This window comes from Paroedura picta, chromosome 6, assembly GCF_049243985.1.
Source record: "Paroedura picta isolate Pp20150507F chromosome 6, Ppicta_v3.0, whole genome shotgun sequence".
Classification (NCBI taxonomy): domain Eukaryota; kingdom Metazoa; phylum Chordata; class Lepidosauria; order Squamata; family Gekkonidae; genus Paroedura; species Paroedura picta.
Genome location: NC_135374.1, coordinates 6,312,853 through 6,324,876, shown reverse-complemented (window position 1 = coordinate 6,324,876; position 12,024 = coordinate 6,312,853). Strand labels below are relative to the sequence as shown.

General features: G+C 48.8%; 1 protein-coding gene across 14 annotated transcripts in view; it reads left to right on the top strand.

Moving 5' to 3' along the window:
• The window catches only part of TENM4 (teneurin transmembrane protein 4), a 1,513,397-nt gene that overhangs the window by 1,355,888 nt on the left and 145,485 nt on the right, over positions 1–12,024 (top strand). For all 14 annotated transcript variants that reach the window (XM_077341303.1, XM_077341304.1, XM_077341305.1 and 11 more), the window contains one exon: positions 10,976–11,077. In XM_077341303.1, coding sequence (XP_077197418.1) covers positions 10,976–11,077 — 102 coding nt within the window. The remainder of the gene's footprint in view (positions 1–10,975; positions 11,078–12,024) is intronic.

The window sequence follows — 12,024 nt, the reverse complement described above, 5'->3', positions numbered from 1 at the left end:
ACTCTCTTTCGGGCCAGAGGCCAAGGCAATGCCTGCTTTGACATACCAAAGCCCTATTAGAGGTTGCGGTAATGCGACTGCATGTTCAAAGTGGCATATTTTATAGCCTCCGTGGCTTGCTGCTCCCCGGACATTGAGAAAAGTACTCTTCAGGGCCAAGAAGGGGGGGGACCAGCCTGTCATCATCAGGGAAAGGGGGTGGGGTAAGGATTAGAGGGGAGGGTGAGTGGGTGACTGGCGTACGAAAAGAGTATTAGGACAAGAATAGGCCCCAGTTTCCCACAGTGGATCAAATCCTGTTATCGTTTCTGTGGTTAAAGCGGTCGCTGGCGTCAAATGGGCGTTTTCCCCCTGGCATGGCAACGTCCTGCGAGGTTGGTGGCTTGATATCAATTCCTGAAATTTAAAAATACCCTGAAATCATACAGAATGGTTTCAAAGCAAGAAATCGCTCCGTCCGGACAAAATGTGTATGGAGTTCACGGACTCCCCCTCCCCTGTGGAGGGGAAGGTGTCCCCCGCCCCGAATCTAGGTCCCACTGCCCGCCACAGATCAGCTGGCCGGTGGGGGGAGCTTAACCCCCCCAAAGAGAGAGCCATCTTATGTGTAGTGATGTGCCTACGTCACTGGCAACACTCTGGTATTTGGGCAAAAACTCTGTGGTAGGAGCCAAGTTTGCTGTAGAGTTATAGCCCAAATCCTAGAGTGCTACCTTAACGACACTGATGTGATGATGTCACTTCCGGGTCACGTGGGCAGTGACGTAGGTACGTAGCTGCATGTTGGCTTGGCTTGCGTCCTGCTCCCGGCAAGTCCTCCCCCAAATCCGCTCCCGGTAGCTGGGAAGGACTTGGTACCCCTATATGGGCACATTTTTTAAAATTACTACCCTTGTTCCAAAAAGCGAAGAGGGGCATACATAGCTCTCCCTTCTTCCATAGGGCAGATAGAATCATAGAATCATAGAATAGAGTTGGAAGGGACCTCCTGGGTCATCTAGTCCAACCCCCTGCACTATGGAGGACACTCACAACCCTATCTGTCAGATGAGTGGGTCAAAGCTAGTCAGAACCTTTCACAGCTGACTGGGGATCAGAACCCAGATCTAGTTTATATCATCCCATTGCTCCTAGAGGAAATCAAGACCGTTTACCTATACCAGAGAAATGCAGTAAATATGTACAAGCAATACTGCCCCTGGGCCCTTGGGAAGGGTGATAAAAAAAATTAAATAAACAAAGAATGGCATCCAATTTTGGGAACCCACCGCCTGGTTTTGAATATCCCCTGTTCAATTTTCTTTCTTCCTTAGACAAATCAAATCTGTGAGACTTTATTGCACTGCTGTTTACGCTTGCCTCGCGCCGGATTTTAAGTTGTCTGCATTTTTCATTGTTATTTGCGAGTCAATTCATCCTCGATATACACACACGTTATGCACACCAGTGACATAAAAAGGAGGAAAAGAAACGAACAAAAAACTGTACTAGCCAGGAAAATGGGTGGCTGTCCAATAGGGCAGTATATTTTCATAAAGAGAAATGAAAAACAGTGCATTTTGCCCATCTCTAATATTTATCAAGGATATTTGCTCAGAAATAAACGATGGAATAAAAAGGATTCATGCAACATGTTTACTCTGTAGCCGTGATGGGATACTTAACAGAAAGTCCTGTCCAGGTTGATTGGCAAAAGCTTGACCAGCCCTGCCCGCTTTCTGAAAACTTTCAGGGCAGAGGTGTCTCAAGGGTGGCTCTCCAGAGGCCCATGGACTATAATTCCCATGAGGCCTGCTGGCAGGGGCTCATGGGAATTGTAGTCCACGGACCTCTGGTGAGTCACAGTTTGGCTAGCGCCTTCTTAGTGGGTACCAGGAAAAGTACGGACAGGCACCACGGTGTCCCAGGGCGCCTTAGGGGACCCCTGAAATCTATATGTAGAATAGGTAAAGGTAAAGGTACCCCCTGTGCAAGCACCGGGTCATGTCTGACCCATGGGGTGACGCCCTCCAGCGTTTTCATTGCAGACTCAATACGGGGTGGTTTGCCAGTGCCTTCCCCAGTCATTACCGTTTACCCCCCAGCAGCAAGCTGGGTACTCATTTTACCGACCTCGGAAGGATGGAAGGCTGAGTCGACCTTGAGCCGGCTGCTGGGATCGAACTCCCGGCCTCATAGGCAAAGCTTTCAGACAGCTGCCTTACCACTCTGAGCCACAAGAGGCTCTAAAAGGTAAAGGTATCCCTGTGCAAGCACCGGGTCATGTCTGACCCTTGGGGTGACGCCCTCTAGCGTTTTCATGGCAGACTCAATACGGGGTGGTTTGCCAGTGCCTTCCCCAGTCATTACCGTTTACCCCCAAGCAGCAAGCTGGGTCCTCATTTTACCGACCTCGGAAGAATGGAAGGCTGAGTCGACCTTGAGCCGGCTGCTGGGATCGAACTCCCAGCCTCATGGGCAGAGCTTCAGACTGCATGTCGGCTGCCTTACCACCCTGCGCCACAAGAGGCTCATGTAGAATGGGTACAGACGGACAATTGTAATGCAGGGAATTAATTTATTGGGGATTTTTTTTTTTTTTTTTAGTCGTCAGGGTTTGTTTTTTTGGAAGCAGCAGCCCTGATTGCTTTTTTCAGCCTCCTTAACAAATCAGTTCCTGGGTTTGTTAACAGAAGTGCCTGAATGACAGAAGCACTCCTCCAGCTCCCTCCCCACAGATAATATGGCAAGACGCAGTAATGCTGATTGATGAAGGCACGGAAAGGCCAGCAGATGATCATTTCTCAGGAATTACGTGGACATATTTGCAAAATTCTTCCCCCGTCTTGTTCCGTCCTCGCATGTCAAAGGGCTGGCTGATACGGACGTATCTAGCGAGTGGAAGCGCTTTCGGGGTCCCCCCCCCAGCCATTCCTGGGCTGTAAAAACAAAAAACCTCAACAGGCTCAAGGCTTAACCAGTTGGCCAGCTGGCTGCGTCGTCTTTCCGATTTCCTGTGGGCTAAGTTCCTCCTAAGGACCTGGGACGATGATGTATGCGGTCTCCCACAGTCCTGCCTTCCTGTAAAATGGGGGGGGGGCTGCCACCCCCTCTCCCACAGTGGAATCATTCCATTGCACTGGCATTCCTTGGGGGGACACCTTTCGGTGCAAAGCTGGACCACTGGACTCACTGGCAGTCTTCAAGCAAAGGTTGGATGCACACTTTTCTTGGATGCTTTAGGATGCCTTGGGCTGATCCTGCGTTGAGCAGGGGGTTGGACTAGATGGCCTCTATGGCCCCTTCCAACTCTATGATTCTATGATTCTAGTTCAGCAGTGGAATAGGCTGCCTAAGGAGGTGGTGAGCTCCCCCTCACTGGCAGTCTTCAAGCAAAGGTTTGATACACACTTTTCTTGGATGCTTTAGGATACTTTGGGCTGATCCTGCGTTGAGCAGGGGGTTGGACTAGATGGCCTGTATGGCCCCTTCCAACTCTATGATTCTATGATTCTATGATTCTAGTTCAGTGGTGGAATAGGCTGCCTAAGGAGGTGGTGAGCTCCCCCACACTGGCAGTCTTCAAGCAAAGGCTGGATACACACTTTTCGTGGATGCTTTAGGATGCTTAGGGCTGATCCTGCGTAGAGCAGAGGGTTGGACTAGATGGCCTGTATGGCCCCTTCCAACTCTATGATTCTATGATTCTAGTTCAGTGGTGGAATAGGCTGCCTAAGGAGGTGGTGAGCTCCCCCACACTGGCAGTCTTCAAGCAAAGGCTGGATACACACTTTTCTTGGATGCTTTAGGATGCTTAGGGCTGATCCTGCGTAGAGCAGAGGGTTGGACTAGATGGCCTGTATGGCCCCTTCCAACTCTATGATTCTATGATTCTATGATTCTAGTTCAGTGGTGGAATAGGCTGCCTAAGGAGGTGGTGAGCTCCCCCACACTGGCAGTCTTCAAGCAAAGGCTGGATACACACTTTTCTTGGATGCTTTAGGATGCTTAGGGCTGATCCTGCGTAGAGCAGAGGGTTGGACTAGATGGCCTGTATGGCCCCTTCCAACTCTATGATTCTATGATTCTAGTTCAGTGGTGGAATAGGCTGCCTAAGGAGGTGGTGAGCTCCCCCACACTGGCAGTCTTCAAGCAAAGGCTGGATACACACTTTTCTTGGATGCTTTAGGATGCTTAGGGCTGATCCTGCGTAGAGCAGAGGGTTGGACTAGATGGCCTGTATGGCCCCTTCCAACTCTATGATTCTATGATTCTATGATTCTAGTTCAGTGGTGGAATAGGCTGCCTAAGGAGGTGGTGAGCTCCCCCACACTGGCAGTCTTCAAGCAAAGGCTGGATACACACTTTTCGTGGATGCTTTAGGATGCTTAGGGCTGATCCTGCGTAGAGCAGAGGGTTGGACTAGATGGCCTGTATGGCCCCTTCCAACTCTATGATTCTATGATTCTATGATTCTAGTTCAGTGGTGGAATAGGCTGCCTAAGGAGGTGGTGAGCTCCCCCACACTGGCAGTCTTCAAGCAAAGGCTGGATACACACTTTTCGTGGATGCTTTAGGATGCTTAGGGCTGATCCTGCGTAGAGCAGAGGGTTGGACTAGATGGCCTGTATGGCCCCTTCCAACTCTATGATTCTATGATTCTATGATTCTAGTTCAGTGGTGGAATAGGCTGCCTAAGGAGGTGGTGAGCTCCCCCACACTGGCAGTCTTCAAGCAAAGGCTGGATACACACTTTTCGTGGATGCTTTAGGATGCTTAGGGCTGATCCTGCGTAGAGCAGAGGGTTGGACTAGATGGCCTGTATGGCCCCTTCCAACTCTATGATTCTATGATTCTATGATTCTAGTTCAGCGGTGGAATAGGCTGCCTAAGGAGGTGGTGAGCTCCCCCTCACTGGCAGTCTTCAAGCAAAGGTTGGATACACACTTTTCTTGGATGCTTTAGGATGCTTTGGGCTGATCCTGCGTAGAGCAGGGAGTTGGACTAGATGGCCTGTGTGGCCCCTTCCAACTCTATGATTCTATGTACCAGCTGTAGTTTCTGAATCATGGCTAAGGGCAGGGCTGCGTAGAGCGAGTTGAAGAAGTCCAGCCTAGAGGTGACTGTCGTGTGGATCACTGTGGCCAGGTGTTCCGGGGCCACGTAGGGCGCTAGTAGTTAGGCTTAGCGAAGGTGGTATAATGTCAGTTGCGCTTTTTTCATGACCTGAGTTTCCACTGAGAGGGGAGCATTCAGGATCACACCCAGGTTTCTGGTGGAGTGAGACCCTGATAATTGCTCACCATCCAGGGTGGGCAGATGAGCTTCCTCACATGGTCCCTTCCTACCCAGCCACAGGACCTCCGTCTTTGAAGGGTTGAGCTTCAGGCAACTCTGCTTGAGCCACCTCGTTACTGCTTCCAGGCAGCTGGCTAATACTTCTAGGGGAGAGTCAGGGCGGCCATCCATCAGGAGGAAGAGCTGGGTGTCATCTGTGCATTGATGAAATCCCAGACCGAAGTTCCCTACCAGTTGGGCAAGAGAACGCATGAAATTATTGAGGAAATCGGGGAGCTATCTCATCTAGGGCAGCCGGTATTCTGTCATGCTGGTCACTGACAAGACCATTTAGAGGAGTGCCAAGAGGCATTGGGTCCTGCAGAGCATTCATGAATCCAATTGGATCCATAAGTCTCCACGGGTGAGCTGAAATTTGCTCGGCACCCAACTGAGGAGGGGGTGGTAGCCTTAGCCAAGCCTTCAAGGTATGGTGGTCTTACCATGGCACAGCATTTGCTGTGATCAGGTCCACATTCAATCCCATGCCGAAAATTAGATCCATGGCGTGGCCTGCTTGGTGGGTGGGGCCAACAAGAAATTACGCGTGTCTTAATGTCACCATGGCCGACACTAGGTCCAGCCCTTTTTTAGAGGATGGCAACTAGGAATGGACATTAGACATTATATGCCACTTTTCTGTACCCAAAGGAGTCTCAAAGCGGCTTACAGTTGCCTTCCCTTTCCTCTCCCCACAACAGACACCCTGTGAGGGCGGGGTGAGGCTGAGAGAGCCCTGAGATTACGGAAGAGGAAGAAGAAGAAGAAGAGTTGGTTCTTATATGCCACTTTTCCCTACCCGAAGGAGGCTCAAAGTGGCTGTCGCCTTCCCATTCCTCTCCCCACAACAGACACCCTGTGGGGTGGGTGAGGCTGAGAGAGCCCTGATAACCCTGCTCGGTCAGAACAGTTTTATCAGTGCTGTGGCGAGCCCAAGGCCACCCAGCTGGCTGCATGTGGGGGAGCGCAGAATCGAACCTGGCATGCCAGATTAGAAGTCCGCACTCCTAACCACTACACCAAACTGGAGGAGGAAGGGGAAGGGGAAGGGGAAGAGGAAGTGGAAGAGGAAGAGAGTTGGTTCTTATATGCCCCTTTTCTCTACCCGAAGGAGTCTCAAAGCAGCTTACATTCGGTTGCATGTGGAGGGGCGGGGAATCAAACCTGGCTCGCCAGATTAGAAGTCCGCACTCCTAACCACTACACCAAACTAGCTCTCATTAAAGTCCCCCGGCATCAATAGCCTGGGGAACTGTAGCGTCCAGGCTGACACTGCCCCCAGCAGGGCTGGCAGGGCATCGGAAGGTGTATTGGGCATGCGGTACACCGTAGAGAATGTCACAATGTCCCCCTACCGCAGTTTCTAACCTGTCTTGGTGAAAAATGAATCCAGCTCCGTTAAGTCTGCTCCTCTGTAATTACCTCCCATTTTAATATGACACCCATTACATTGGGTTAGGATCAGGAACAATAGCCTGCAACGAACCGTGCTATTTTGTCATTCCGCTCAGCCCCGCCAGCTCGACGGTACCCTGTCTTTATGCAAACTCGCACAAAGATATCCTCAGGGAGTGATTTTTATTCTCTCTCTTTTTGGAGGGGACAAAATTAATGTTTAATAAGCCTCAAAGCATCAGGAGTTCCTTTTTTTCCTTTTATGAAAAGCGAATTGTAAACACGAGTAGCGTGAGCCATCGTTGAAAACAAAACAGGATGCAGCGGACGTTGTAAAATCTCCTTAAGGATTATCTCCTTAAGGATGGGATAGAACAGGGATTGAATTTCAAGGTCTGGGTTGATACAGATGGGCTTTAAGGCCAATTCACACAACAGTGAGAGCTAGAGTCCTTTCCAAGTGAGATTGTTATATCCCGGGGTCTGGGTCCTGCATATCTGAGGAACCGCCTGTCTCCTTGTGGGCTCTTCGCTCTGCGGGTATGAACCTACTGATGGTCCCTGGTCCTCAGGAGGTACACCTAACCTCAACCAGGACCAGAGGCTTCTCAGTCCTGGAACCCAACCAGGTGGAATGAGCTCCTGGAAGAGCTGAGGGTCCTGACAGAGCTGGCACAGTTCCGCAGGGCCTACAAGACAGAGCTCTTCCATCAGGCATTCGGTTGAAGGCTGAGTCAACCTTGAGCCGGCTGCTGGGATTGAACTCCCAGCCTCATGGGCAGAGCTTCAGACTGCATGTCTGCTGCCTTACCGCTCTGCGCCACAAGAGGGTTTTATCAATGTTTTATTAATATTTTATTGTAAATCTACTCAAGCTGGCTCTACCTGGGAGTGATGGTCTATAAGTATAAATAAATGGAGGAATCCAGGACACTGGGCGTAAGAACAGGCCTTTATCGTGATCTCAGCATGAGTACAAGTTGCTAGTCAAACCAACAACCAGGCCGAGAAACTCCCCAGGAGACCGCAACACATAGACACACAGCAGACAAGAGATCTTCTGGCCACTGCATGCAATTGGTTAGATTGAAGTTTAAAACAATTGGATCCAGCAGATCTGGCGGCACGTTGGTCAATTGTGCATCTGCTTGGATCCTGCCTCGGACCTCAAACCTGGTCCCCAGCAGATCCACTAAGTCAACAGAGATCCTTTGACAAAGGTCACCGTGAAACGCATCTAAGAAGTCAAACTTCTCTCCCTGGTATCTTGTTCTTCCTTTTTCTCTCCCTGTTTGCTGTTGCGGCCTTAATTTCTTCCCCGTTGATTTAGGGGCAATTCACACAACACAAGGTCCCCAGAAGGACTATCTGCCATCGGGGGCTTTGACCCTCAAAAACTGATCCTCCCCGAATCTTGTTGCTCTCAGTGTTGCTACAAGACTTGAATCCAGCAGTTCTACTAAAATGCAGAGGCTCAGATCCTTACAGTGGAGAGCGTACATGACACCGGTGCTTGTCCAGCGGCATTGGCTCCAGACCAGTTTTGGAGAGGGGTGGGTTAGAAATCACAAAAATAAATGATTAAGTAATGAGCGAACGCACTCACGAATGAATGAATGAATGAATGAATGAATGAATGAATATTAAGGACCAGATTAGATTCAAGGGTTAGGTATTGACGTTCAACTCCCTAAACAACCTGGGTCCAGTGTATCTGCACGACTGCCTCTCCTGGTAGTAGCAGTTCTTGGATTTATTACCTGCCACTCCCGGGTCAGCCGGCTCGGGGCATAATGACCCCCAAAGAGCATTACGGTCGGAAGGGCAAAATCTGCTTAGGGCCCCAGCCCCAAAGAGGTGACTCGGATCGAAACCAGGCAGATCTACAGAATAAATGTGCATCTTCACCAAAGAAAGGAGCAGAAACTGTCTTCGTATTCTGCAGTTAGAATACTCAAGACAGTACGTGATTGACAGGGCGGTTCTGGTTTAATTAATTCTGTAGCCTCATGGGAACTCTGTAATGCAAACACGGTGCTATCATTAGTTGCAATGACTTTTACATTCCTTATGATAGAGGTAACTCAATCCATACAAAAGGATAGATGTGGAGCAGGGGTGGGGGGGACTTACCTGGAGAAAGAGAAAGTCCCAAGTCATTTTGCCGGCCCTGCGTGCTGCAGCAAAAATAATGAACTGGGAGGGGTGGGTCCCAGTGAAGAAACAAATATAGAAAAATGTAGACACACTGGGAAACCAATATGGCAATAAAATATCCAAATTGGACTTATATAGAGTCTTCTCTCTTCAGTAATTCTTTATCCTTATTATTTCACACGACGCGTTTCGCCTTACATCTTTTTCAAGGGACAATGGTTTTCGTATTTAAGGACCAACTTCAACTTATTAAGGAATCTCTTGACGGAGTATAAGGTCATGCTAACAATAACTAAACTTAGCTTGTGGCGCTCCGTACGCTCCCGGTAATAAGCCAAGCAGTAGCATTTTGCACCAGTTGGAATTTCTGGATTGATTTTGAGGGGAGAACAACATACAGTGCATGCAGCACTCTAGGGCCACTGTATTCTGAAAAGCAAAAAAGGGGACATATTTCCAAAATGACAACTTCAAACCAGTGATACTTGCTACTAACTAGGAAGATTCCTAACCTTCCAGCCCCAAAAGAAGACATTTGCATCGATTTTAAAAGAGCCCAAAAGAGGACAGATGCTTTCAAAAAGAGGGGTCAAAAAGTTAGCATCTATCTACTGACCTGTTTATGGCTCCACCCACTTGTCTATTTATTCATCTGTCCATCTCTCTATGTATTGACGCACTCCCAAATCATGTACGTGAAATTGTATACCCAGAATAAAACTTTGTTGGTCTTAAATGTGCTGCTGGGCTCAAACTTTGCTCCTTGGGTCTAACAGTATCTCTCTGTGTCTCCAGTTCCTAACCCTGGGTTGGATCCAGACTGAATTTCCCCACAGCCAAATGGAACTTTCAAGATCTCCCCTTCATTCATTCATTCATTCATTCATTCATTCATTCATTCATTCATTCATATACCTGCCCTCACTGTGATGTCTCTCACTACAGTCCACTGGTCTCCATCAAAGCCCGCTCTTGGGGGGCAGGGGACCCCATGGAATGACCCCCAGTTGGTCTCAACTCTGTTAAGACTTCTCAGGAATTCTGGAGAATGCCCAAAATGTTTTTGATAAAGCTTGTTCTGTTTGAAATTGTTCAATCCATTCATTTTGATAATGTGTTAAACTTATATTTAGTGTTAGAATTGTTACTGATATGTTGTGTTATGACTGTTATTTAATATATATGATGTTCTGTGTATCCCATGACATTCCATGTAAACCGCCCTGGGCCGTATGGGAGGGCAATATACAAATCGAAGAAAATTAATTAATTAATTAAATTTCACAAAGCAACTTCTCCACTTCTGGCCACAAGACCAACCCCACCACCTGAGAGGCTACTGATGCTTTTGGCACAGGTGAAAAATAGAAAGATCAAAGCAAAACAAAACCTCATGGTGGCATCTGGGCAAAGCTGCTGATGCGCACAATGGGAAGGGGGACGGAAATCGTCCATTTCGTCTGGGTACGACCCAGTCTGTTGTGGCTTGTGTTGGCGGAGTTTGGCTATGCGCAGAGGGGTGGAGCATCAGGCGTCTTAAAAGACTAGCTCCGTTTTATGAAGAAGAGAAGCAACTTTGAGAGAAGGGAGAGGCCCGTCTGTCTCTTCTGGTGCCTTCAGTCAGTCTGTGGTGGAGGCAAGCAAGGGAGGAAGCGTGTTGAAAGACGGCGCACTCTGGCGCACTCTGGCCGCTTCGGTGCTCGCTGAAGCATGCCGGAGCACACAACCCTAACAGGAAGTCTCCAATTCAACCAATCAGGACACAGGAGGAGAATATTTGGAAAAAATCAGGAAGTTCCTATATGTTAGATTCACATCTCCTACAATGCCCCCTGCAGGATATTATAGAATCATAGAATCATAGAGTTGGAAGGGTCCATAGAGGCCATCTAGTCCAACCCCCTGCTCAACGCAGGATCAGCCCTAAGCATCCTAAAGCATCCAAGAAAAGTGTGCATCCAACCTTTGCTTGAAGACTGCCAGTGGGCCGTTAAATCACGTACACTGCAGATCTTGCATGTTGCAATGTTTTGGTGGAATGTCCCCGAGACACTGCGGTTGTCCTTTCAGGCACGGGTTGATTTGTCTCTGTTCTTTCATTCCCTAGAATCGGTGGATAACTGTCCCAGCAACTGCTACGGGAATGGAGACTGTGTTTCGGGCACCTGCCATTGTTTCCTCGGCTTCTTGGGTCCCGACTGTGGCCGGGGTAAGGTTATTTTTATTATTGCTCCTATCCTTGCACGTGAAGCTGCTGTATACTGAATCAGACTGTCTGGGCAGGTATTGCCCACTCAGACTGTCAGCAGCTCTCCGGGGTCTCAGGCAGAGGTTTCTCAGCACGCCTACAGCCTGATCCATTTAACTGGGGAGGCCGGGATTTGAACCTGGGACTTTTTACATGCCAAGCAAACGCTCTGCCCAGTGAGCTGCAGCCCCTCTCCGTGGCTGTCCGGGGTTTCAGGAGGAGGTCTTTCGCATCACCGTGACTGGCTAGTCCTTTCAACTAAAGATGCCAGAGGTTGAGCCTGGGACCTTCTGCTTGCCAAGCTGATGCTCTACCAAGCCATATCCCCTCTTTATGGTACCCTAGGTTTGGTCTTGGGGATTTGTTGTTGTTGTTAGGTGCAAAGTCGTGTACGACCCATCGCAACTCCATGGACAACAATCCTCCAGGCCTTCCTGTCCTCTACCATTCCCCGGAGTCCATTTAAGTTTGCACCGACTGCTTCAGTGACTCCATCCAGCCACCTCACTCTCTGTCGTCCCCTTCTTCTTTTGCCCTCGATCGCTCCCAGCATTAGGCTCTTCTCCAGGGAGTCCTTCCTTCTCATGAGGTGGCCAAAGTATCTGAGTTTCATCTTCAGGATCTGGTCTTCTAAAGAGCAGTCAGGGCTGATCTCCTCTAGGACTGACCGGTTTGTTCGCCTTGCAGTCCAAGGGACTCGCAAGAGTCTTCTCCAGCACCAGAGTTCAAAAGCCTCAATTCTTTAGTCTTGGGGATAGGATGTGCTTTATTGATTTATTCTTATTTATTTATGTAAGGATTTATATACCACCCCTCTCGGAATACCGTCTCGGGGCAGTTTACACGATTAAAAACACGATAAAACCAGTAAATTAATCACGATACAAACCAAGCTAAAATTATAACAT